The sequence below is a fragment of the Gavialis gangeticus genome, unplaced genomic scaffold, assembly GCF_001723915.1.
Source record: "Gavialis gangeticus isolate Ggan-Ray unplaced genomic scaffold, GavGan_comp1, whole genome shotgun sequence".
Lineage (NCBI taxonomy): Eukaryota > Metazoa > Chordata > Crocodylia > Gavialidae > Gavialis > Gavialis gangeticus.
The window spans coordinates 26,034,523-26,060,026 of NW_017729034.1; the positions used below are offsets into that span (position 1 = coordinate 26,034,523).

A 25,504-nucleotide genomic window follows, 5' to 3' on the forward strand; every position below is an offset into this window, starting at 1 on the left:
GTTTTTTTTTTTTTTTTTTTTTTTTATAGCCACCCTTCAGCAAGAGGAGTAGCGAACACTGCCAGAATCTTTTTTTTGTTAAATAGATTTCAGATATATAGTGGTATTACTACTCAGAACAATGGAAGTGAGATGTGAAGAGAACCTGTCCTAAGCTTAATAACAGTCTATTGACAGATTTATCCTAGCACAGAGAGAATTAGAAATAATATTAATGGAAATAGCTTATTGCTGGGCATTCATTAATGCACCATAATTACAGAGCATTTAGTTAGTACCTATAATAACACACACTAACTTAATGCTCCGTAACCAGTGCTACTGCACAGTAGCACTGGCGCACACTTTTTTTTGGTGACAATAATGCACAGTCGACTTTCTGCTGTGCATTAGCATGGTTTTTGCCTGCTACACTAATGCTTAGTAGAATTAGTCTACTGTGCATTTAGCGTCTCATGTAGATGTGCCCACTGTGAAGTTAGACGATTATCCTCCATGTCACAGGGCGGGGCGCAGGAGTGGCTGTGATCTCCCCTGGCGCCCCTACCATGCCAAGTTGGGTCTCGAATGCACCCTCTTTCTAGCCCGCCACATCTTGGTGTTTATATACACATAGTTTTGCATGGGAGGCTGCCTTCTGTCCGCTTGGACATGGTGCTCTCGTACTGGCCCCTACTGTGTACAATGATCAGGTGCACCCTGCCTTATGGGCTACGTGTGTCTCCTACCTCCCCTGTAGCACGCCCCAAGCCTCGCAGTTGTACCGGACGTTCTTGTGCCTATATGCTCGCTCCTCCCTGGGCTTGCCTCAATATGCGCACCCCCTCTCTGGGGTCTCTCAGTATGCACGCCCAATACGTTCACCCCCCCTCTGGGGCCTTTCTGGAATACTTGCCCTTCCCAGGCTTCTATTCACCCCCTCGCCCTTCTCAACCGCACACTCGGTCCTTCTCCGGGCTTTTCACCACGCGCTCGGCCTTACTCTGGACTCTAATCGTGCGCCCATTGCCCTCTCTGGGCCTGTCCCGTGCCCAGGGCTCAGGTGGCCCGTAGCCATGCCTGGCCCCCTGACCCTTCTCAGGGTTCTATGCCCTAGTGGGCAAGTACTACCCTCACAGGCTGGGGCTTAATACCCCACATGCAGCGCCACACCAGCGCCAAACAGCTATGCCTCCCAGGCACTGCTTGCTGTGCCCGAACAGGGCACCCAGGAACCCCCAGACTCCTGGGGATCTCCCATGAGGCCTCCTCACACCCCTACAGCCTCACCCAGTCCTGTGGTATAACATAAACAAACACAACCAGGAGCCAGCTGGCTCCAACATAAACTAAGCCTCCTGGCTCTAACGTAACTCTAAGCCAACCCGACTGTAACCCCAAAATGAGCCTTGTGGCTACAACATACATCCACTGCCACCCTGACCCTCTTCCAATACCTCCCTGCCAGGGTTCTCTCTTCTCTACCCTACCCCACATCATCATCATCATCATCATCATCAGGCAGGCTGCTCTGCTCTGCTCTGCTCTGCTCTGCTCTGCTCTGCTACAGAGCTCCTGCACCTCAAGCTGCCAGAAGGGCACTGACCTTGGCCTCAGCCTTCTTTGTTTATAAAGGCCAGGCCCTGCCCCCTGGTGGTCAGCTGACCCAATCTGTTGCCTAAGCAACCTTCAGCTGTGCTGCCCTGCTGATTGGCAGCCAAGCCCTGTTACCAATGCTAGTAGCAGGCACCCTAGTGTCCTGCTACACTCCAAACTTCTGAAGCCTATGGGCCATGATCTCCACTCATTTTTTCTGATATAAACTTGGAGTAACTCCACTGGTTACAATAGTGTCCAGATTTAATGTCAGAACTGAGATTAGCATCTTTTGCCACCTACCTAGGTGGCTAAAAACATGCAGGCATTTCTAAGGCACATATGTGAGAGTTTGAACCCCTTAAAGAGAGATCTGCTGTGGCCAAAGATAATAGTCTAGTCTTTCATATGCAATAAATAGTATGTGGAACTTGCAGGTGTGAGCAGATGCAGTCTGGCAAAGCACTCTTTCTTAATGAGTTGCTCTGTTAATTGTCTGGTCAGTCACTTTTAATATATTCACTTAGCTGTTAGTATTCCTCATCTTTAAAGTATTTCTGGAAGTTTTTCTAAGGGCTTAATCCCCATCAACAAACAAGTCTTGCTTTGTTCCCAAATACTTCAGAGAAAGGCCAACCCTCTAAGGAGTAACAGCTGCAGCTCATTTACTTGGAAAAAAACAAATTCTTCCTCCCCACCCCCTTCCTTTCTCATACCTCTGTTCTTTATTCACAGAGAAGTGTTGCTGGACCACAGGTCTTTAACTAAGAAGTCCTGTTGCTGTTCCCCAGTGTGCCACTACTGTGCCAGTGTGCAGTCCCTAGCCCCTAAGCCTGAAGGTGCTCCATGTTTCATAAGCACGGTGTTATGACTGAGCCAGAAACAACCCGCAGGAGCTGCTGACACCCTATGGCCTCTCTAAAAAGGGAGAGAGATGTAGTATTTGTTTCCAAGATGAGTTTCTTAGGGTTTTTTTCCCTTCATCAGCTTCTCTTAATAACCCCATAAACAAAGTGGTGGCCTGAGCCTGCTGCTAAGTTTAACTCAGTACGCAATGTCTTAAGTGGCGTGTGTATGTTTTCATCAGTATGTTTTGCCAGCTAATTATTGATATGGTTTGAGATCAGATTTGCCTATCCCATACAGACGTATTTGCTCTCTCCAAGTTCAGCCCTACACACCTCTATGTGCACTTCTCCACCTGCGTTTGGTGCTGGGTTACTTCCTTTAATCATGCAGGCAGGTTCATGAAGCGGGGCCTGTCGATAGTTACATCCTCAAATTAACTAGTCTCTGTTTAATGCTTATAGCTGTCTTAGACCATCTCCTCGTAGGCAAGGAAAAGAGAGCACCATGGTATTGTTTGCAACTTTTGTTTAAAATGTTCATAATACTGTGAAAGGTTTTAGCACTGCTCCTTTGACTCATGCACTTTTATCTGGAAATGATGCTAGCTGCAGCATGCTGGAGATTAGCCCTTTTTAATGTAGTACAGTAAAGGACGCGTTATCTAGCACCTTACACGCCAGCATGATCTATTAACCGGCATGCCGGCTTGTAAGGTAAAAGCGAAACTGGAAGTGCCCACCGTGATACTTCCGGTTTCACCAAGCCCCCATGGCCCGAGGCAAAGCAGCCTGCGCTGCCGAGCCCCCACGATAACAGTTCTTTTTCCCCTTTCTCTTCTACCCCCCTCCCTGTCCCTTGCAGCAGGTGGGACGGTGGTGCACCGGATATGACAAGAGAGGCAGCAGCCCGAACAGGCAAAGATGCCTGTTCGGGCCTCTCAGGTAACCGACATATTTGATTATCCGGCACCCCCCATTCCCCATGGGTGCCAGATAACAAAGCTTTTGCTGTACAAGCTTTCTTACATAATTCAGGGTCATAAATCTGATTCTTCATTTAGCGTGAAAACCGTACTAGAAATCTGCTGGGAATAGCCATATTGAAACTCAGTTGGAACCGATACAGTTCTGCTGTCACTGTGGACAGGACCTTATGCCTTGTACTTGGACCTTGGCAGGCAGAGGAGTATATTGTACTGTTACTTTAATTTAATTCTTCTGCCATACGGCATAATACATGAAAAGATTGTGTATGGTTTGATCTAGTTGAGGGCTGCAATAAGACTTGCAGGCTGTCTGGATCACCCTTTCAGGAATACATTTTTCTCTCTTTGTATAATTTTCAGGAATTAAATTGTCCATGTATTGCACCCTGCAGAAATGTATTCAATCAGCTGCTACACAAAATGGTTACCTTTTAAAATAGAGTGGGGAAGAACTTTCTTGTTAAAATGAAGCACAATACTGTGTAATTAAGCAAGGGGTGAGAACTGAACTCCCTGAAACTCTATAACTGTTCTATTGATTTTTTTTTTTTGCCTTGGTTTTCAGCAGATGCCCTTGGCTGCTTTTCTTGCCTTCTGTGGAAATGAGGATTATACTTTTCTAGTTATTTTAGGCTCTGTTAATATTTGTTCAGTGAACTGAAAATAAAGACAGCTATACAAATGCTAAATATTTTATTATTTCACTTCAGGAATTGTCAAGCACAAGGAGAAAAGGTTTCCTGATGGAACATGCAGCCCCTTTCTCTGTTTTCCTGACTGACAGCTTTGGACGTCAGCACAACTACTTGCGGATCTCCCTGACTGAGAAATGCAACCTCAGATGTAAGTCTGCCCATCTTCCCTCTGCTTGTCTTGGTGAAGTTCATATACCCCATGGGATGTAGGAGTATGTGCTTATCAGCCAACACTTGCATTAGGTTGGCTACAGCTGACTCAGTTATCTGTTGTTGTGTATCTCATTTTGATGAAGTCACATACAGGGTCAGAAGAGATGTTAAGTGGTCTGAGCTGCTGAAGAGATGGAAGAACATGGGAGCTAATTCAAAGATCTGGCCAATGATGAACAAGAATGGTTTATTTTGAGTGAAAGGGCTTTATGCATGTGCCTGTTAGCACCAGCACACAAATTCATGCTAACTGTACATTCTTACACACAGGCAGAATCTGTATACCTATGAGAAACCAACTGTCTAAGTCTGCATGGATCTTTGGGACTGATCCTGCCCTTATCCATTGCAGGTCGGTCTTGTATTGAGACTAGGTTAGGTGGTGCTCTGGGGCAGCATCCTTCCAAAATGTAAAATGGTTAACATGATTTTGAAAACCTCAAGCGTGAGTGACAGTTGTCTAAAAAGTAAGCAAGCTGCCTTGTTTGTGGGTTTCTAGTTTGACTCTGGAAAGCAGAGCAGTTTTTAAGGACCACACATTATAGGCAGTTGCTGTGCAAACAGTTCCCAAGTGCACTATCACTTTCATGCTAAGGGTTGATCCAGCCCTTTACTGATGATTGTATTTGTCGTGTTTCTGGACTGGTTGCTGCAGGTCAGTACTGTATGCCAGAGGAGGGCGTTCATCTGACTCCCAAATCCGAGCTGCTTACTACCCACGAGATTATCACCCTTGCCAGACTCTTCGTAAAGGAAGGTGTGGACAAGATTCGACTAACTGGTGGAGAACCACTCATCCGACCTGATGTGGTTGATATTGTGGGTGAGTTCCTGGTCAGACTTATTCACCTTTTGTTCCGCTCATGATATATGGGGACTCTTAAAGGCAACTCCTCTCACTTAAATTGAGCAGGGTTTCTTAGGGTGATCTGACAGCTCAACTCTGTTAGTGTAGTCTGTTGTTCACAAATAGTAACCTTTTCGGACAATTCCATGCCCACCCCACATTCTTTGCAATGCAGGATTGCTCCATAAAGAAAACTAAGTGTTTGGGTTTGGTCTCTTTAAGGCTGCCAAATGATGGGGGCTCTACCATTTCTATGACTTTACTGGCCAGTGTCCTACTACTATACTAGCTATAGAGCCTCTGCACTGTGCCCATGTTCAGTGTCAGACAGAGTGAATTACATTGATTCAGCCTGGAGATGGTAAATGCATGCATCGCTCTGGTCGGGGTTGATAGGTGCCTCCTGAGTCTGGGGGGGGCACAATTTGTGGACGGGCCTGGGGGTGGCCAAAAGCCCCATATCCACCCCTATACTTCTGTGCCGCAGCTTAGTGCCCCATGCCACCTCCAACACACCGCCGGCCAGCGCAGCAAAAAAACTGCCCTGTTGAGTAGTGCCAGGGAATGGGGGCGCACATGCCCCTTCCGTATCCCCTGCCCCCCACCAGTCACCTGTGACACTGGTCAAGTTCCTGTCTTGGAGGAAGTGACAAAGATTCCTGGAAAGTAGAGGTGAACACAGGCATGTTTAGACACTGATGTTGTTTGGTCATTGAAGCTTAGTGAAGAATCACAAGGGACCCAGAGGCTCTCTGCCACTTTGTTGAGTGAGACCTGTGTTACCTCAGTTGTGAGAGGAGAAAATGTCTGAGTTATGTGCTTAAAATATTTCACCTTTCTGACCAGCAACATGTTGGGTTTGCCTGGGTTCAGCTTGAGTCAGCTGCTTTTTCATTTGCAAAATAATTTCTTGTAAGCCTCTGATACCTTACTAATGATAGTGGTTGTGTTATTAGCAAATAAAGAGATCCATAGTTGTGTGTAATTGGCAGCTGAACCCAGTGAGTGTGAAGGCCTCTTGCTGGACTTATGAAGGTGTCAAAGAAAGGGATTAGTATTGAATGTGAAGGGCCTTCAGAAAGAATCCATTATCCATTGCCACCCTGAGTTTTTCTAGAGAAGAATGATTGGAGCTGGTTTCTGTCTAGTCCTGTTATGTCATGTACAGTGACTAGCAATATATCATTATCCTCTCTGCCAAAGTCAACAAAAAGACCCAGCAGCATAAACATGGAGCTGAATGAATATGGGGGCATTTATGATATGCATCCTGTTGGATGGCTACCTCACTTGTTCTGTACTGCTGATACCTTACTTTGTTTTCTCTGCTGTAGTGGAATAATCCTATGAGAATTTCTTGTTTTGCTTTAAGAAAGATTCTTGATGAATTTAGGTATTCTTTGTGACACTGGCCTTTTAACTTTCTACATGTGTGCTTTGTCTGCCATGTAGGAAAGCTGGCAGACAAAGCAACTTGGAGATCATTGTGGTTGATGTCAGAAAAGTGGGTAACGTAGCCAAGGTGTCAGATGTAGTAGATACTGGGTCAGATGAGCTCACTGGTGTCATGGACTCTTTTGCATGTCCCCATGAAACCATGGAGTGTTGAGTCTGTATTAGAATCATGCATGTCTTTATTCTTATAGCTGTTGCATACCTTGTGATACATGTATCTGGGATATAAAATTAAAATCCCCAAATAAATATCTTACAATTTACAGTGAAGGGAACTCTCACTGAGCATGACAGTTCCATCAACATTTTCTCAAGACTTTAAGGAGAAGTGGCTGAGGCACCATTACAGCAGTGATTTCAGGACACGTTAGTTAAGATATTACTGTATTTACCTGAATCCAAGACGACTTCAAATTTTAAGATGACCCCCTTAATAATTAGAGTCTCTACATGGAAAATTATAACAAATTTATAATTTTTCATTAAGACAATCTAATTAGTAGGACGTTGCTTTAAATTGATTGCCCTCCCTGCCCACTGCTGTCATTGGGAAAGCATCAGTGAGGGGTCAGACCCCTGCCCCTTGTCCCTCCCATGTTAGTACCTGTGCCTGTCCCCCTGCAGCCTCCCCCTTTGTGCCTGTGCCTGCCTCCTGCTCTTGCCCCCCACCTATGCCTGCCTCCCCACTACTTGCTTCCTTCACCCCCTGCTCCTCCTTGCAGACTGCCCACCTGCAGCCTACCCCCAGCCTAGTGCAGCCCAGCCCAGACAGGGAGAAGTGGTGGCTGGAAGGAAACAGCTACAGCAGAAGGTTGAGCAGGAGGGGACAGCTGGAGGTAAGGGAGAAGGTTTCAGGTTTCCCTCCCTCCAACCCCACGGTCTGCCCCACACTTCCCCCAAATGCATTCCCTGTCCCCCAACAAATGAGCCATTCTGGCCCAGGGTATTCATAGAATGTAGGCTGGAAGGGACCTTGGAAGATGATCGGGTCCAGCCCCCCTGCACCAAGCAGGTAAGACAGGTGGGATCAACTGACCCCAGCAAGGTGACTGTGCAGTCTCCTCTTGAAGATTTCCAGGGTAGGTGATTGCAGCACCTCTGGAGGGAGCCTATTCCACAGTCTGGACACTGTAGCTGTGAAGTTTTTCCTAACATTGAGCCTGAAATGGTGTTCCAGCAGTTTGTGACCATTGCTCCTGGTTTTCCCCAACAGTGCCCTGGTGAACAGTTGAACAGTTGATGTATGCCCCTGATGTAGTGGTAAGCTGCTACCAAGTCCCCTCTCAGCCTTCTCTTCTTCAGGCTGAAGAGTCCCAGGTCCCTCAGGCTTACTTCATATGGCTTGCCTTGAAAGCCTCTGACCATGGGTGTTCCTTCTCTAGACTCTCGAGCTTTTCCATGTCCCTGTCGAAGTGTGGCTCCCAGAACTGGATGCAGTACTCCAGCTGCGGTCTCACCAATGCCTAGTAGAGTGGAAGAATCACTTCCTCGGTTTTGCTGGAGATGCATTGATTGATGCATGCCAGACTCTTATTTGCTCTGCTGGCTACAGCATCATACTGCTGGTTGAAGCCCATACTGTGATCAGTTATTACCCCCAGGACTCTTTCATTTGTAGTGCTGGTCAGATTGGCATTGCCAAGCCTGTAGGTATGCAGGGGATTGTTTGTCCCCAGGTGGAGCACATTACATTTCTCCATGTATATGGTGGCTCAGCTTCAGCTCCAAGCCTGAAGCCAGCGCTGAGCCCCTGCCTGCCCTGGGGGGCAGGTACTCAAATCCAGGACAAAGTTCTCTTTTCCCCATGGTGATTGGGGTGGGGGCATCATCTTGTATTTGAGTAAATATGGTAATTTTAGTGATGTGAATATCCCTGCAATGGAAGGGAGCAGGTTGGATGGATCAAAAAGCCTTTACAGATTTCAGTAGCTGTCTGTGACTTTGAAAACTTCAGTTCTGTGACAGCACATCTTGGGGGATGGATTCTGAGTAGAGTGAGAACACTGTGGGATGTGGGGTTTGGTTTTGGTTTTCTTTAAAGAGGCAAGCAGCTGCACCCTGGTTTTGTTCTGCAGTTGGTTAGAGGGGTGGGATAAACTTTCTTGTTAGAAAGTTTAGCTCTTCCCTTAAAAGAGCTAAAAGTTGAAAATTGCTTCTAAGTTGTTGAGTTGAAAGCAAGATTCAATGAAACAAAAATTTTAGTGGCAGGGCAGGGGAAGAAGATAGATGGAGTCTTTATCTTCTGACCAGTCAGCACAAAAATGTGGCTGAAGTGAAGAATGAGTTGGTCAGTTCAATAGTTCTGCCTTGATTTAACTCTTAATAAAATTCTTTGGGTACTAGAGAATTGCTGTATTCCATATTTCACTTGTCTTGAAATGATAGCTGCAGGTACTTTTGCTAAATAGATTGAACAGTCAGCTAGTTTTACTGTAGCTTAAAAAAAGTCACACTGGTATGTCCATAGTAGAGGGAAGTTATGGAACTAGGACTATAAAATCTTTACTGCCGTGGATCTCAGACTGTTTCAGTACTTGCAGTTCTGCAGATTTTCTAAAGCCAGTGAAATTAGCAAACCTGGCACTAAATGTTTTATCTTGTATTTTATAACTGCCTCTACACTTAGTCTGTAACTTCCTATTATGTTTGAATTTGTCCTTGATTTTTAATAGCCTGTTTGTGTTTTGAAGTACCTTGGTAATTAAAGAAATATAACCAGCCTGAGTAGGTCTTGGTGATTTCCACAAGGTTTTTAACACTAACATTTTGAATGCATTGGTGTGGCAAATATACATGTATGTCATTTTTCATGGTCATATTTGCATTCCAGACATGACTGAAGCAACAAGTTCATATCAAAGGCTGCAGGCACTTTACCCCAGTAATGCTTAATTGTGGGTACACACATTCATTCTGCTGTGTAGGTTCCTTAGGAAATATTCCTGTTAGCTGCTTACCCTACATAATGTACACTCTCGTACCAATCTGAATTTTCTCTTAGGGACTGTAGTCAGAGGTAGCACTGTTCGGAAGCAGTTTAAATAATGCAAGAAAATAACTTTGCTTTTAAGCCTTTAGACATCACAGGAGTAGGTTAGACAAACATTTATTCTAGGATAGTTTAGAAGGGGTTGATCCTGCCTTAAAGTGGGGGTTGTATTACCTCTCCGGAGGTCCCTTCTAGCCCTATCTTTCTATGATTCTAAGTCTTATATACAGCAAGCAAATTGCTTCCTATTCCCCAGTCTTTATATTATATATTCATAGATGTTAGGGGCTGGAAGGGACCTTACAAGATCATTGGGTCCAGCCCCCCTGCACTTGAGCAGGAAAGACTGCTAGAATCAGATGACGCCAGCAAGATGGGCATCAAGACACTTTTTTAAGGTCGCCAGGGTGGGTGACTGTACCACTTCTGGGGGGAGCCTGTTCCAAAGCCTTGGCACTCAGCTGTTAGGGTTGGTATTTAATTATGTTGAACATGCAACTGTTTCACCAGTTAGAGAAACACTAGTCACATAACCTGAGAGCAATTAAAAAGAAAAACCCAGCAGGACTATCAAAGTAACTGAACAAAACTTTACAAATATATGTCAGTGACTTGTGCTAGATAAATGACTGTCTGTGGATGAGTTTGAACTCTTCTTGCACTTCTAATTGAGCATTAAAATGTGCTGCAGGCATAGCAGACTCTAAATAGGCATCTTTAAAATAGCCTTTGCTAAATGTTTATTTATAAAGTCCTTATCTGGTAAGTATGCTTTAAATTAATAAAATGAAAACCTTGGAATTTAATGTGTGTTTTATACCCCATGCGATTTTTTTTCATCAAAGTGGACAGCGATACTAGACTGAATTTTTTCCTTTCCTCCTGCTAGTCTTTTTCACTTCTTACATTTCATGCATTCACACTGTGCTGTTGTGATCTTGTTTCCAACATTACAGGAAAATATTTACATTGTTTTTAATTGAACCTAGAGTTATGAAAACATGTCTTACTGTGTTGGCCTTTCCAGCATGTTTTGTAACTTTGTGGCTCCTCTGAAATCCTAATCCTGTCCTGTCTCCCTGAGAAGCTTTTTATAAGCGGCACACGTAGCGTAGTTATCAAGATGCCTGGGTTGTAAATTTTGCTTAATTTTCATTGAATTAATGTTCTGTCTGTGTGAAGTGCTCACTAAATAGTTAGTAAAGTCCTGAAATCAGTAAGTGATAAAGGATCATTTGCGATGGCATTTTGCCTAAGACTGGTGCTGAATATTTGTTTTCACTGTGCTACTGGGGCTTGAGGCCAATGTGAGAGACCACGATATTTAATCTCCTGTTTATCCAGGGGCCTGCTGTAGTTACTCAGCTAACTTATTTTTAAAAAACGCATGCATGTGCACCATGATTGAGCAACTAGCTCTTGCTGCAGGTTAAGTTGTTTGCTTTGATTGCAAGTTAAAGGGTTTTTACAGGGTGACAGGTAATGTGAGACACTGCCAGAGAGAACAGACTATCCGTACCAGCACAGTTTTAAATGGTATCAAACTTTATCATTATTATCATTATTTTAAATTTTTTTTATTATTATTATAATTTTACTGACGGGCCATTTAGTGGTCTCTGAGAAACACAGAGTAAGGTGATAATAGATTAACAAAATAATTTCGTGTTGGAAAATGCTGCTTTGATGCAACTGAAACTTTTGTGGAATGGATATACCGTTTTTGACAGGAACGCTGACTCAAGTCCAGAATTTGATTAGAAAGAGATGGACAAAGACTGACTGTGAAGTCTGGTGGTTAAGGCACTGACCCAAGTCAGGCAGGCAAGAGCTTTAATGACACTTTCTCACATCTCGGGTGAATACCCTAACCACCAAACTATTGGAAGTGCTGAGTCAAGCATGTGAAGGTGAGTCTCTCTGGTTTCTAAAAGGTCTTAGTTTCATTCTGGTAGAACAGGAACAGTTTTGATGTCTTAAATATTCATAGGATGGGGAAACCAATTTCCCACAGATCTGCAGTGAATTGAGCTGGTCTTGGGAGGAAGTGGTGTCTCTGCTCCATTTCTAATGTGTGGACTGAAACTCTGTCTGGCCATTCCTTGGCTTCTGGTTCTTTTGTGGAAAGCATCAGCAGAGGATTCTGGTAACAACGAAAACCAAAGGATTGTTGGAGCAAGAGTGTATGTGCATACAAGTGGTGGGAGATTTGCTATTTCGAAAACTCAGAGCGGGGCTAGGGGGTGGGAGCTTGCTAAAGAAGGATAGTTTTGCAAGCTCTAATGGCTAACATCAGGATCACTGCAATAAGATTTGGCCAGAAATTTAAACCCTCACCCCAACCCCACTGTCACTTAAATTATCCAGAAATTATACTTCGTTCTAAGCAACAATTTTTGTGAAAATTAAACTTGAAAAATGAATGGTCTCCCCACACACTCTGTCCATCCTCGTTCTTCTCCCCCATCTCCTAATCTACTTTTCTGGCTTCAGCAGTAGTTAAACTGAGCAGGAATGTAACTCGTTCTGGACTAACATTGTTGCTGTCTTGATTACTGCCATGTACAACATGTGCAGTGCTCCTAAGGAGAGTACTTTGGCTTCTGATAGGTTAGGAATGCCTTCTAAATCATTTAAGAAATGAATGGAGAGGGCTTTTTTTTCCCTAGATGCTTAGCAACTCATGTACCTGTTTTACTAGCATTTCCACCAAAGGATCTCCAGGCTGATGTTCGAGACCATGTGTGGCTTTGGTCCAGATGAATTTGCTATATCTGGCATTGCTTTAAGTGTGCAGCACTATAAGTGTGGTGACACTTAATGTACAACCTGATAAGTTCCCAGCTGCCTTGTTCAACTCATCAGCTTGTCTTATTGATGCAAACAAGTTAGTTCTGTACAGCCCCATGGGAGGGGAAGGTGGGAACCATTCTGGCTCATGAATCAAGCATTACCTATATAGCCATCACTCTGTTGAGCTCTTTAACCAGTGAGTAAAAAAGCAACATTATGCCTCAAAGTAGAGTCTGTAAAACTAGGTTACAGATACTGGTTTGGGCCTTGCTAGGAATGGGTATATTTCAACTGGTAAACAGGAGTGAATATGAGGAGGAAGCCATTGAAAGAGAATAATTAGGCAGCAGCCATTTTCAGAGAGAAAGCTCTAACGCCGAAGGAGGAATTTAGTCTTTAGTCAGCTGCATTATGCACTGAAGACTGTGCTTTATCCTCAGGCTGTCTGGGGGTTGGGGGAGAATACAGATTATTTTTGCTGAAACATTTACCACAAGCATGCAAACAAACAGCTTTAATCCTGTAGCACATCTTTGTCTGAATTATGAAATTGTTCTCTCTAATCCCTATTGAATTTAGAAGTTAAACAGTGCAGCCTAACACAATATAACTGCAAATATTTTGCTGCTGAGCCTGCACAAACAAGCCAGGCAGGCAAGGGTACTGGCTGGTCCTGTTGGAGATGTTAATTATTAGGTTTCCATTCTGTTCACGAAGTGCTATGCAATCTGTTGACCACTTGTTCCTTTTGCTAGGTTCTCCATATCTTGTTTAGTCATGTATCTGTTACGCATGGAAGCAAACAGATTCTGACACACATTGCAGTTTGTTCCCCTTTGCCTAGTGTCACTTTATTGCCGTAATACTTTAGTTTTAATATCCTTTAATTTCATGCTGCAGTCTGAATCTGATCAGACTTTAGGTCAGCTTGTACATCCTCTGCATTTTGAGAGTTATAGTCTGGAGTGGCTGGTGCTTTTTCTTGATTGTAAAATTCAATGCCTCATGTATTGTGTGGACATCCAAGGGTCAAGAAAGCCAGTGGTGTTCATCTGTTTTCCCAACATATTTCCCTTCATGGCAAACAAGCTATACTATTAGCTAATGTGACTCTCATAATTATTGATGACTTTGAATCAATGGCATTTGCTCTTTCTCTACCAGTTCATCTCTAGTGGATGGGAAGTCCAGAAAGGAAAGTTAATAAGAAGTTTGCTTCTTAACTAAGACGTGTCTTGTCCCTCTGCTTCTCATAGCAGCTTTTATTCACAGTACCAGTAAACCATTTTTTAAGCCACAGCTGCAAATCTCAATACTGCCCACTGTGTGCTAACATGTCTTCTATTCCTTACATTCCCAAATCTTTGGCCCAACTTATGGTTACTGAGAACAGCTAGGAAGGGAGATCAGGCACAAGTGAGAAGGTGACAGAGGGAACAGTGAAGATGTGGGTATGAAGCAGTTAAAGAGAAAATATAGAAGCCTACACCTCCCCTTGGCTACTGGAGAAAATGTAGAATCATTTTAATGTGATTCTGCTCTGAAAACTGACTGCAAAAATTGTCTTGCTATGTTTCATGGCTGTGACTTTTTTTTTTCAGAAAACTGACTTTCAACTCACTGGTTATCTGGCAGGAGTATAATCCCCAATACTACAGAGTTGACAATCTAACTTCTTTCCTTCTCTGCAAATTCAGCATTCTTGTGGTGGTGGCACTTAAATAGCTGAGAACTGAATTAGACCCCTTAACTGCAACCTAGATCTGTTTCTGATATACGAGCCAAAATAGACTCACTCCCGCTGTAGCATTAATAACTGTGTTGGGCCTGCAGGTATGTAGGGTACATGATCATTTATGTTTGTCTCAGAAATGGGTAGATAGGCCTCTGAATACTCATGCCTCTTGCCAGTATTAAAGAGTTTGGAGAACTCTCTTAACAGTGTAATTCTACTGAAGATAATGTAGTTGGAGACTTAATCTTGAAAGATAAGGCTTCTTTACCCACGTGCTGTTTTTCATAGAACTGTTGTTAATAGGGTTAGATGAGTAAGATTCTGGCCCCATAACTATGCTGATGCTGCCCCTACTGCTACTACAATGAGTGGGAGATTTTCAAAGAATTTAATGTCAGCAGCTATTGGGAGCAAAGCTACTGAACAAAAAGGTGCTATTTTTTTACCAGTTACTTCCTGAAGAGCTAATCTACCAAGTTATGAGAAGATGTTGGTTTTGAAAAAAATAAAATTACTTCTTAGTGTAAAAGGCACTATATAAATGTAAGTGTCCAGAACAAGAACAGTTGTTCTACAGTTGGAACAACATAACTGAAGTACAGCACCTCCCAAATTCACAAAATTTGACTTCAGGGAAATAGAGTGGAAATTCTAATTTATTCCACATGCAAGTTATAGTCCTGGAGAGAGTGGATCCTCTGCCTATCCAAGATTTCTCTGCAAAGGAGGAAGAGGTGACTTCATGGCAAAATAACTCTAGTTTTTCAAATAAACTCTGGCTGCTGACAGAAAAAAACCCCAGTGCTTTACTAGAAGAGGAGTGCACTAGTTCAACTCGGCTCCCCAGTCTCTGTATAGATCACATACTTCAGCAGAGTATTTTTGGCACATTTATCTAAAGCTGAGCCTATCTAAAGCTATCTGAAGCCATCTAAATCTGAGCTCAAAGTAAAATACTGTCTTTTTCTTTTTTTTTTCATGCCTATAAGCAGCCTCTAAATGCTGCTCAAAGATGAAGAAACTACTATAAAGAAAGGAAATGTCAAGGAAGGAGGAAGGGGAGGGAAAACCTAGAGAGAATAAAGGAGGTTAATTTTTATTTTCATAATAATTTGACAAATGATTTGTCAGAAACAGTCTCTATATTACCTAACCCTGATTGATGGGATAGCATTGCTAAGCTTGGAAAAAGCCTTGTGACATGATGCAATGTGATGTGATCTGATATGGGCAGTGACTTCCTTCCACATAGACTAGATGTTAAACCTTACAAATAAATACAGTGGTTAGTGCTTGCCACCTTCTAGACTAGTCTTATTTGTAAAATAATACCTCTTTTTTTTTTTCTCCTTAACATATTAAACCCTTTGAACTACTTTATAACTATACGGAAACTTGTGTGTCTGTTGCTCATGTAATTAGCACTAAACTGTGTGGTCATCAGGGATCCTGGTTTTCGTTGTTTAAAAATTACAAATTGTCTGATTTAAAACCTGAAAATTCTCTGGTTAGAACCCCCAAAATCTGTCACTGTCCACCCAGAGCCCCCTCCCTGCCCCCCCCACACACACACACACTTGCTCAGCCCTTCCGGATGGAGCCCCCAGCTGCAAGGGCTACAGGGCCAGGACTCAGATCTGCAGCCTGCTGCCTCCCTTTGCCCCCTGCTCCTACCTCCCAGCAGTGCCTGAACCTCGGCTGCTGTTCACAGGAGCACAGAGCCTGATTTCCCCCATGGGTGGCAGAGCCCATATGCTGGCTTGGCATTGCAGGCTTGGGCTCCCCGCCCTGCTGTCCTCCCCACAGGGGCCCCCGCAGCCCAGCAGGTGAGACCCAGCACAGCAGGGCAGAGTGGGGCTGGGCAGGGAAGTTTGGTGCCAAGCACCACCGTTGCGAGGCACTCCCTGTCCACTCGGCAGCTACAGAGGTGGTAGTGCAGACTTGTGCATCCCACTGTGGGCAGGAGGCACTTTGCCATGGTAGCACTTGTCTCGCAGCAGCAGCATTGAGCTTCCCCACCCAGCCCCACTCTGCTCTGCAGTGCCAGGTCCCACCCACTGGGTCAGTCCTGGTGCTGGGGAGAGGGCAGGGACCCCAAGCCTGCAGTAGGCAGTCCACACCTAACCCTGCCCTGTGCACAAATCTGGGGGGCATATATCCCCTAGGTTCTCTCTAGGAACACGCACAGTGGCAGGGAGCCAGCTCCCCCACACCCTGGACAAGCTGCCTGCATCTCTGTCCTGCTCCCCACCTTGGCCCTGTGGATACACATTCCAGCCTTGGGCCCCAAGTCCTGTGCACTGCCCAGGCTAGGCAGCTCTGCCCCCAGACTTACCTGCAGGGAGCTGCTCTCCAGGCTGCCTGGTGGCCATGTGCATGTATACATTCATATATGTGCGTAGCACCCCCTGCCTGACTGCCCTTCTCCCGCTCCTGCCAGCCTGCAAGGGGAAACGCACTGTTTCCCACATTTCTCTCCTTTTAAAGGAGAAAATCCAGGCTTTTCTCCTGAAAATGGAAAAAAAAAATCTGGGTTTTACTGCATTTTTCCGTGGCAAATGGAAAAGCCGGATCCATGGTAGTCATTACGTCAGAAACCATTTATATCTCAAGCTCCTGTAGAAATTTCTGCACGTACTTTAGGATGGTGGGAGCCAACTTCCTGGGCAAACATACCACAAATTAGCCTTGCGTCTTCCATGAATGCCACCTGGATCTATTTTTCTTACCTTATCTGCTACACTTTTTGTTCCCTGCCTGATCTGATGCTCTGCCTTCTACTTCCCAGGAGATGTCTGGATAATTAAAATTGCCCATGACGACCATGTCATGTGCATGTGTGGCCTCAGTCAATTCTTGGGTGAACTCCAGATCGAGTTCCTCCCCCTGATTTGGTGGTCTGTAGTATACACCTACAGTTAGGTCTCTCTGACCACACCCCCCTCCCCCAACTTGACCCACAGGGTTTGAAGCTGTTCATTTTTGGAGCTGATGTCGGCCTCCAAGGAGGTATACTGCTCTTTCACATAGAGAGCAACACCTCCACCTTTTTTCCCCATCTGGTCCCTTCTGTGCGGGGTGTAGCCCTCTATAGCTATACTCCAGTCATGTGAGGAGTCCCACCAGGACTCTGTGATCCCTACTAAATCATAATGCACACTGGAGAGTAGGAAGGCTAGCTCCTCTGGCTTGTTCCCCATGCTCCTGGCATTAGTATATAGGCACTTGAGTCCTCCTACTGAGGCCCTCATCTTCCCTTCCTGCTGATGGAGAACTATTCCCTCAGCTCCTGCAAGAGTGGCTCTCCCAGTGGCCCTATCTACTGGGCTTACATGTTTGAGTATGTGTATCCCCATCCTCCAGCAGTCTTAGTTTAAATCCCTGTCCAGAAGATAGGTCATCCTGGCTGTGAACAGGAACTTAGCTTTCCTCGTGAAGCGGATGCTGTCCCTTCCCAGGAGTCCTCTTTCTCTGAAGTGTGTACTGTCGTCAAGATATCCAAAGCCTTCTCGATGGCATCAGCATTGGAGTTGCCAGCTCACTTCCTCGATGCATCCTTCCCTTCTGGGACAACAAGGAGTGCAGAAGAAAAGACTACCTGAGCTCCCAACACCTTAAGCCCAGCCCCCAGAGCCCCGCAATTGTTCATGACCCAGTCTGGATTACTCCTGGCTGTGTCATTAGTTCCCACATGGATGAGGAGCATGGGATAGTAGTCAGAGGGCTGGACAAGCCTGGGGATCCTCTCTGTTACGTCTCAGATGTAAGCCCCTGGGAGGCAAAAGACCTCACGGGTTAGGGATCCAGATAGCAGATGGGTCCCTCAGTGCCCTGCAGGAGGGAGTCCCCCACCACCACCACCTTGCACCGCCTCTTGGGGGTGGCAACAAGCTACTTGCTTTTCTCCTCTCCCGGTGTCGCGATCAGAGCTGCCTCCTGTGTGGGGAGGGGAGTGTACCTGTTGTGCAGGGCCAGGGAAGGAGCAGCCCTGGCCCTGGGTTTCCTGGAGCATGAAGTGACTGTCTTCCAAGTCTCTCCGGGTAGATCTTCTTGGTTATCCATCACATTAGCTACCATCTCTGTCTCTTCTTCCTTCTTCTGGAGAAGGGTCTGGCAGTAGCCATCAATGAAGTCTTCATGGGCCCTGATGGTGCACAGCTGATGCATCTCCTCCTCAAGCTCCTGCATCCAGCCCTCCAGAGGCTCCGCCAGAGAGCACACGCCACAAGTGGGGGTGCCCCCATGCTCAGTTCCCAGCAGCCACGCCAGGCAGCCCCTGCAGTTCAGGACCTCGGGCTCTGTCTGGGTGAAGGTCTCAGTGATGGCAGGATGCCTGCGGGTATGACGAGTCACCGACATGGCCGAGAGCAATTATGTGGTAATAGGCTATGCTACTACCCATGAACTGGCCTGCAAACTGCCTGTAAACTGCTTCCCCTGTTTGCAGTCCTGTTTGCTGGCTCCCTGGTCGCCTGGGGAGTCTCAGCATTTCTTGCTGACTAGCTTCAATTATTGGGAAGTTTTTCCTTGAGCTGCCATATAGCTGCTACTTTTCCCCTCAGAGGTAACTGAAACTCTTTTTTTTGTAAAGACTTCATAAGATAAAAGGCGCTATATAAATTCAAGCAGTCCAGTATCTGGATGTAGTTACGGGACCCAAACTAGAATGGAACGGCATCATGATAAAAGTAATAGTTAAAAAGAGACTTAGAGTTGAAATTGAGTTTTCAGAACCAGGCACGAGACCTCTTTCTCTCATGCCAGAAGTGAGGGCAGATTAAATGTGTTCATAGGACTTCCTTCAATGTTAAAGTGCAAACTTTTTCTAATAGATGTACAGCAAGGTTAATCCAGAGCCTAAGCAGTTGGATCAAGTATCTATAATCACTTCTGCATGACACACACTTGGCTTTTTTAATACTGCTACAAATTGGCTTATGTCACACTGTTAATCTAAAAAGTACAGCTTGAAAGAGAGAGAGGGAGGCATAAATACCTGCATGCTCAAAGGAGGATCCTGGGGAGCTGTGCAGCACATGTGCAGTGAGCTTTCTGAGCTTACAGCTTATTGCTGTGCCTCCAAAACCCAAGGGGGGAGCGCTGTCACTGGTCATGTCCTTTTCCACCTGCACCCTCAGCTTTTCCCCTGCTGCCAAAAAGCAGCAGCAGGCAGAGGGTTTGAGGGAGTGAGCAGTAGCAGCATTCGCCCCCTGGGTTCTGCCAGCAACCACTCGGACAAGCCAATGAACTCAGAGGGGCCAGTGCATGTGCACTGCAAAGCTAAATGAGGTTTAATTGCACCCACTCTGCAGCCTCCCCTAGACCAGCTTGTATGCATGCTTGTTGTCAACAGACTCCAAAAGCTGTTGGTAAGAAGGAGATCACTCTCTGTCAATCTATAATTAATGAAACAGTAAGTAGGTATGCAGATAGACTCAGCAGAAGGAGGCATTCAGGGTCCTAACTGCTTAGAGGACAAATTAATTTTCTCCTCTGCACCATTTTGCATATTCCATTCTCTACAGGATTTGGCCTGAGTTCTGATTTAGCTCCTTCCATTTAAATGTGCTGCCATTCTTTTGTTTCCTAGCTCAGCTGTACAAGATAGAAGGGATAAAAACTATTGCTGTCACAACGAATGGGATTAACTTGGCCAGGCTGCTGCCCCGGCTGAAGGAGGCTGGTCTGGATGCCATTAACATCAGCTTGGATACTCTGGTTCCAGCCAAATTTGAGTTCATTGTCCGGAGGAAAGGTACCAGTATTCTTCTTTCTACTTTATATAAACTTGGTTAGTGTCTGTCTGTCTGTCTGTCCTCTAAAACTAGCATAAAAAGTTCTCTCCTTGACTTGAGTTTGGTTGGCTCTTTTCCATCCTATCTACACTTTCTCCAGACAAATACTGAACGGTTAGAGTCAAGATTGCTTACCTATGAATAGCAGCTTGCATTCAAGTCACTGTTATTTGGTAGGCTTCTAACTGCATTTGCCAAACCTTAAGTGACTGCTGGTTATTCATGAGAATCTTTTGAATCCTGTAAGTCAGGGGTATCAACCATCTGGCCCACAGACCAGATCTGCTCTGTGGCCCCCAGTGCTGCCCTAGGGTCTGATCAGTCCCACAGAGGGCATGGCTCACCCATGGTGCAGGCTGATTCAGGCCCACAGACATCCTCCCCTTTCCTCTGTGTCCCCCCGGCTTCTCCAGCATGCCTGATCCAGCACACTGCAGAGATCCCAGAGCACTGGAACTGATGCAGTGTGCAGAGCAGTCTGGCCAGAGCGGCAGCACACAGAGACTGCCCCAGCTAAACTGTGCCAAACACAGTGCGTGCTCTGGCACGCAGCTGCTGCTTCAGCCAGTCCAAGACCTTTGCTGCATGAAGAACTTACAGGCCTGGGGCTGCTGGGGTGGGCACATGTGCAGCACAGTTCAGCCAGGGCAGCCACCATGTGCAGTGCAGCTGCTGCTCCGGCCAGACTGCACCACACAGTGCCCATTCCTGCTGCTCTGGGACTGTGCTGCACACAGTGCAGTCCCAGACCAGGTGGAGTAGCCACTGGATCAGGCATGCTGAGGGAGGGGAAAGGAGAAGGGGTTTGTGGGCCAATGGGGCTGAAACAACTTGGCACCCCTGCTGTAAATCCTGCACATGAAGTCTGACTGGTCTCCTGCTAAATGTTGTCTGCCGTCCTATCAAGAAAAAGTAACAATACCCTGAAATCAATCACTCACACTCTCAAAAAAAAACCCAAAAAAACCAAGCAACTGGTTGTGACAGGCTTCTCCCCTCAATCGCCTTCTGCCCTCCTACAAAACCTAAAATCAGTTCATCTAGATCAGTGATTGTCAGCTTGTTCCTCACTAAGCCCCTGTGCTGGAAGAAAAAAATTGGTAAGAACCTCTAATCATTTGTGTCCCAAGAAGAAGAGGGTGGCCAAGCTATGCTGCAGCTTGCTTGCAGCTCAGGTTGAGAACCTGTGCTCACTGGTGATTGGGTTAGCTAATGACATGTTTCCTCGTTACCACCTCTGTTTTGCCATACTCATTTTTTATTCTTAAATTCTAAGAATGTTTGTTTCTCTCAGAGTAAAATCTTTTCGCTCCTTCATTGTCTCCAGTAAAGTCTGCATTAAGGGCCCACCCAATGGACAGCACAGTGTCTTATGCAACCACTTAAAATGTCTAATTGATTTCCACTTTTCTCTTAGAAAAGACTGGTAGTAGTAGCTCAGTCCAAATCTAATGGATAGGTATCAGAATGGCCTTGTTTGACTTAGTGTTAACTGTCCCAGAAAAGCAGCTATAAATTATTTTGTCACAGAGACTGAATGAAGCTTACTGTGACCAATGTAATTAGTCTCCTAAAGTCATGGTTGAATTGTATCAGTCATATGTGTAGCAAGTATTGCTTTCCATTCATTACTTTTTATGAGGAAAAACAGCCTGCGCCTGAACTCACTGAGGAAGAATTGAAATTTTGTCCCATGTAGTCTAGCTACTTGCAAGATAGTAAATCAAAATGTAAATTTTAGAGACATGTCCCAAGAGTGTGTTATGTAATGTCATGGTCATGTGTTTAAAGATACCTATTAAATGAATCCTAATACATTTTCAAGTTTGTTTCCATTCTGAAATTTAATAATCTAGTATCAAATTTTTCCATCTAAAAATATAATTATGTCAGTGCCTGTGAACTTATCTGAGCTTCAGTTTTAAACAGTTTACCTACAGGCCATTAGATGGCAGTGCACTACCAATTTAAAATATCCTGTCTTAGATTTAAAAACCTGCAGTGCAGCAGAAAAGTGACTTTAACATACTGAGAACTTGGTTATTGAGCCAAGGTTTGGCTATATTCCCTAACCAGGCTAAGCACAGGTACATATCTGAGACAGGTGAGGAATAGAGGTTTTTCTCCCTCTTTCTATTATTACCTATTTAGTATCTGGGTCATGGTGAGGAAATGCACTCTATTCAGATAAAGATATGAAATGTACAGACATTGCAACCTCAGTTTAGGGCATAGCACTGTACCATGAGGCAACTGCACCAGTTGAGTTGTTCCAGGAAAATATTTGCAGGGAATTGGGGTCACACTGGAGAATTCTTCCATTCTCTGCCTCCTTGCTCGCTGCAGTTAGATTAGCACAGTTTTAGACGCTTACTGGAAATATGCCCTTTCTTTGTTATTGAAAGGGCAAACTTGATCCTGCAGCTTCCTGAATTACACAGCAGCAGCTCTGGATATCTGATTGAAAGTCATTAGAAACATACAGCGTACAGAAGTTGTTGGGGGACACAGATAATTTATATATTTAAACAAAAAAAATACTAGCTACAGAGAGGTTTTTATTGTTGAGTGCTGCTGAGCTAAATGTGCAAGGGCAAGATGGGGAAATTCCTATGGCTCTCAATACAATGCATCAAGAAGAAATGAGGAGTAAAATTTCCAAGTTTTTTTCATGGTGGATCTGATTTAAATCATGATTTAAATCACTGGTCAGGAAGCCTCGATTTTAATTGTTTCCTACAAAAAGTGCATTCTTGTTATTTGGTATAACCCTCATTAAAATATTTCCAAACAGGGTCTCTCTTACAGCCTGGCAAGCCTGTTGCAATAAGTTTTCCCTTCTACCATACCATTCCCTCACTAGATCTCAAATCAATGGAGAGGGTATACTCAGAAATTTATTCCTCAAGACTTCTGGAATATCCTGCTCTAAATGTTTTTTTTCTTTTGTTTCTGCTGCCCCTCCCTCCTTGCATTTATCTCCAGACTCTTCCTTGCCCAGATCTACTCCGCCCCCAACAATCCTCGATTCATTTAACTTCTTGAAGCTTTGCACTTTTAGAGAGAGGTAAGGGCTTGACTCTGTATACACAAACTTGCAGAGAGAAAATAGGGCTGGTGGGTAGAGAATCAGACCTGTTCTCTCTCATCTGCATATACTGCTGTTAACAAGGATGTTATATCTGGAGACATAATCCACAGTTTGAGAACTGAAACTAAGCATTGCAGAGATGTTCAATGGGATCTTCTAGACTGAGCACAGAGTCCCATTGGGTAGAGTGGTTTTCTTTAGTCTTTACTAATCTATAGAGGAGCCTCTGGAAACCCCATAAGATTGGTCCGCTAATATAGTCCATGGCCTGTTGTGACTTATTTATAAAACTTTTTCCTAAAAAGATTACATGAATATATTGTCTCAAACAGTATATGATTAGAAGTTATAATCCCTATTCCATGATGGGGACAGTACAGTCATATAGTGGAATAATTATGTGTAGACATTGATAGGGGCTGGCAGGGGTACAAGGGTGCTAAAGTACAGGGGCTGCGTGCTGCCATGCCCCAGACCTCAGCATCCTCATGCCTCAGCCAGCCCTGCCACCTGCCAGCCCAGGGCTGCTTTGCCCCAGCCCAAAGTGCTGTGGTCCCAGGTGCACATGCAGATGCATCACCTGAGAATTTATCACATTGCCTTAATGGGACATGTAGATGCATCCTTATGTATGAAGGTGCATTAGACAACCATGTTCTCTCAGTTCATTCCTACCTCCATATCCCATGGGATGGCCTAGTGAAGAATATCTGGCCTTGGATAGTGACAGTCTAAATTAGCCTATAGCTCATCATATTTTTTCTCTTCATCATCCTGAAGAAAATAAGATAACAGCCTTCTGAAATAACATAAAAAACAAGGCTCAAACCACTTTTTACTGAGGTAATCTCTGGAAAGTGGAATTTAATGTGGGATCATTCACAATGGAACATAAGAGACAGACGCTTGTTTGGTTTAAGAACCTATCAGGGAGCATGGGGGAGATAACGACCAGCTTGAATGTTCAACCTTGAAAATTTCATGTCATAGGAAAATCCCTGTAAAACCATTTCTGAACTATTTATATTTCAGATTTTTTTTATTGACATTTTGAAGCCTAGTATTGACATTTTATTTTATGAGGATTTTTCTTATTTGTACATTAGCTCATGACATATCAGTAATGTTAGTGCGTAATATGACAGGATGATACCTGGAGTCTTATTTTTTCAGTCCCCTTTTTTCACTACAAAATTCCTAGATCTAGGGAAAATAGATGTTTCAGTTAATGTCTCTTCCTGGCCATGTTTAGTCTGCAAAACCACTTAATCAGAATGTCACACATTCTTTCAAGGTCAAGCATTAAGGATGCTATATATGTTGGTCAGGAAGGATTGTAGGGCCTATATCTTCTACTTCCCTTCTGTACACCCTTGTGTGTCATGCTTGTTATGTACCAGACAAAGGCGAATGGAAGGAGGAAGAGGAGGAATGTTTGAGTACTTTTCCTTCCCCAAATCTAGAAACATTTCCTACATGCTCACCTGGTATAAAATGGTAAAACAATGAGCAAAACTGAAGCACAGAAAGGTTGAAAGCCATATTTGAAAGGGGTTTGGTCACGTACAGATGCAAAAAGGTGCTGCTGTATTGTGAGGTGTCTGGATACCTTTAAAAATCTGGCCTTATGTAATTTAGAAACATGGGCATGAAATGGACCTCTTGGATCATGAGTCGAGTCCCCAGCTACCTCAAAAACTATCTATATACTTCTTTAGATAAGCTGAGGAAGATCCATCTTAACATTGGGTTTTTAATCCCCACTTTCCCCTATTGAAAGGGTGTTTCAGAACTTCACTGCACTGAAGTCTTAAAAACCTTCCTCTGACTTCCATCCTAAATTTATTTCTGGCCAGCTTTTATGAAGTTGTTCTTGTACCAGCATTGTCACTTAGGGTACATAGCTCTTTCCCCTTCCAGTATAGTTATAGAAAGCAACCCTGTCCCCTCAGCCTTTGTTTGGCTATGCTAAGCAAATTGGGTCTATTTAGTGCCCTCTCAAAAGGACAGCATGAGCTGCTCTGAGCCTTTTGGATAGGGTGGGGTATAAAATAAAAAGATAAGATGAAAATTTCTGTTTGCAGAGAAGCTGACAACAGAACCAGTCTCTTGATTCACAGTCCACTGATCAATCTGCTGGAACTAGTTCTTTTCTGTCCCAGTCGTCTAAAGACTTTATTCTGGTTGCATTTCAGGCTTTCACAAGGTAATGGAAGGAATTCACAAAGCCATTGAACTTGGGTACAATCCAGTCAAGGTAAGTCCGTTCAGCTTGTAATCATCTAGGAGCCCTGGTGGTTCACTCTGTGATACCCACCGCACCTTACTTCTGTAGGTTTCTTTGGTTTGGTCTGGTTTTCTTGTTTTGTTTTTGGTTTTGTTTCTCTTCCATTAAGAGTTAGCATTTTTTTCTTGCTGGTATTTAAGGAATTTTTCTGCATTATTGAAGGCTGTTTACAGTGATGCCACTTTGTCATTTTGT

General features: G+C 44.4%; 1 protein-coding gene across 3 annotated transcripts in view; it reads left to right on the top strand.

Moving 5' to 3' along the window:
- MOCS1 (molybdenum cofactor synthesis 1) overlaps window positions 1-25,504 on the top strand; it is a 75,349-nt gene that overhangs the window by 17,422 nt on the left and 32,423 nt on the right. For all 3 annotated transcript variants that reach the window (XM_019527252.1, XM_019527251.1, XM_019527253.1), the window contains exons 2-5: window positions 4,120-4,252; window positions 4,973-5,140; window positions 19,727-19,891; window positions 25,218-25,279. In XM_019527252.1, the coding sequence (XP_019382797.1) occupies window positions 4,153-4,252; window positions 4,973-5,140; window positions 19,727-19,891; window positions 25,218-25,279 (495 nt within the window). In that variant the 5' untranslated portion in view covers window positions 4,120-4,152. The remainder of the gene's footprint in view (window positions 1-4,119; window positions 4,253-4,972; window positions 5,141-19,726; window positions 19,892-25,217; window positions 25,280-25,504) is intronic.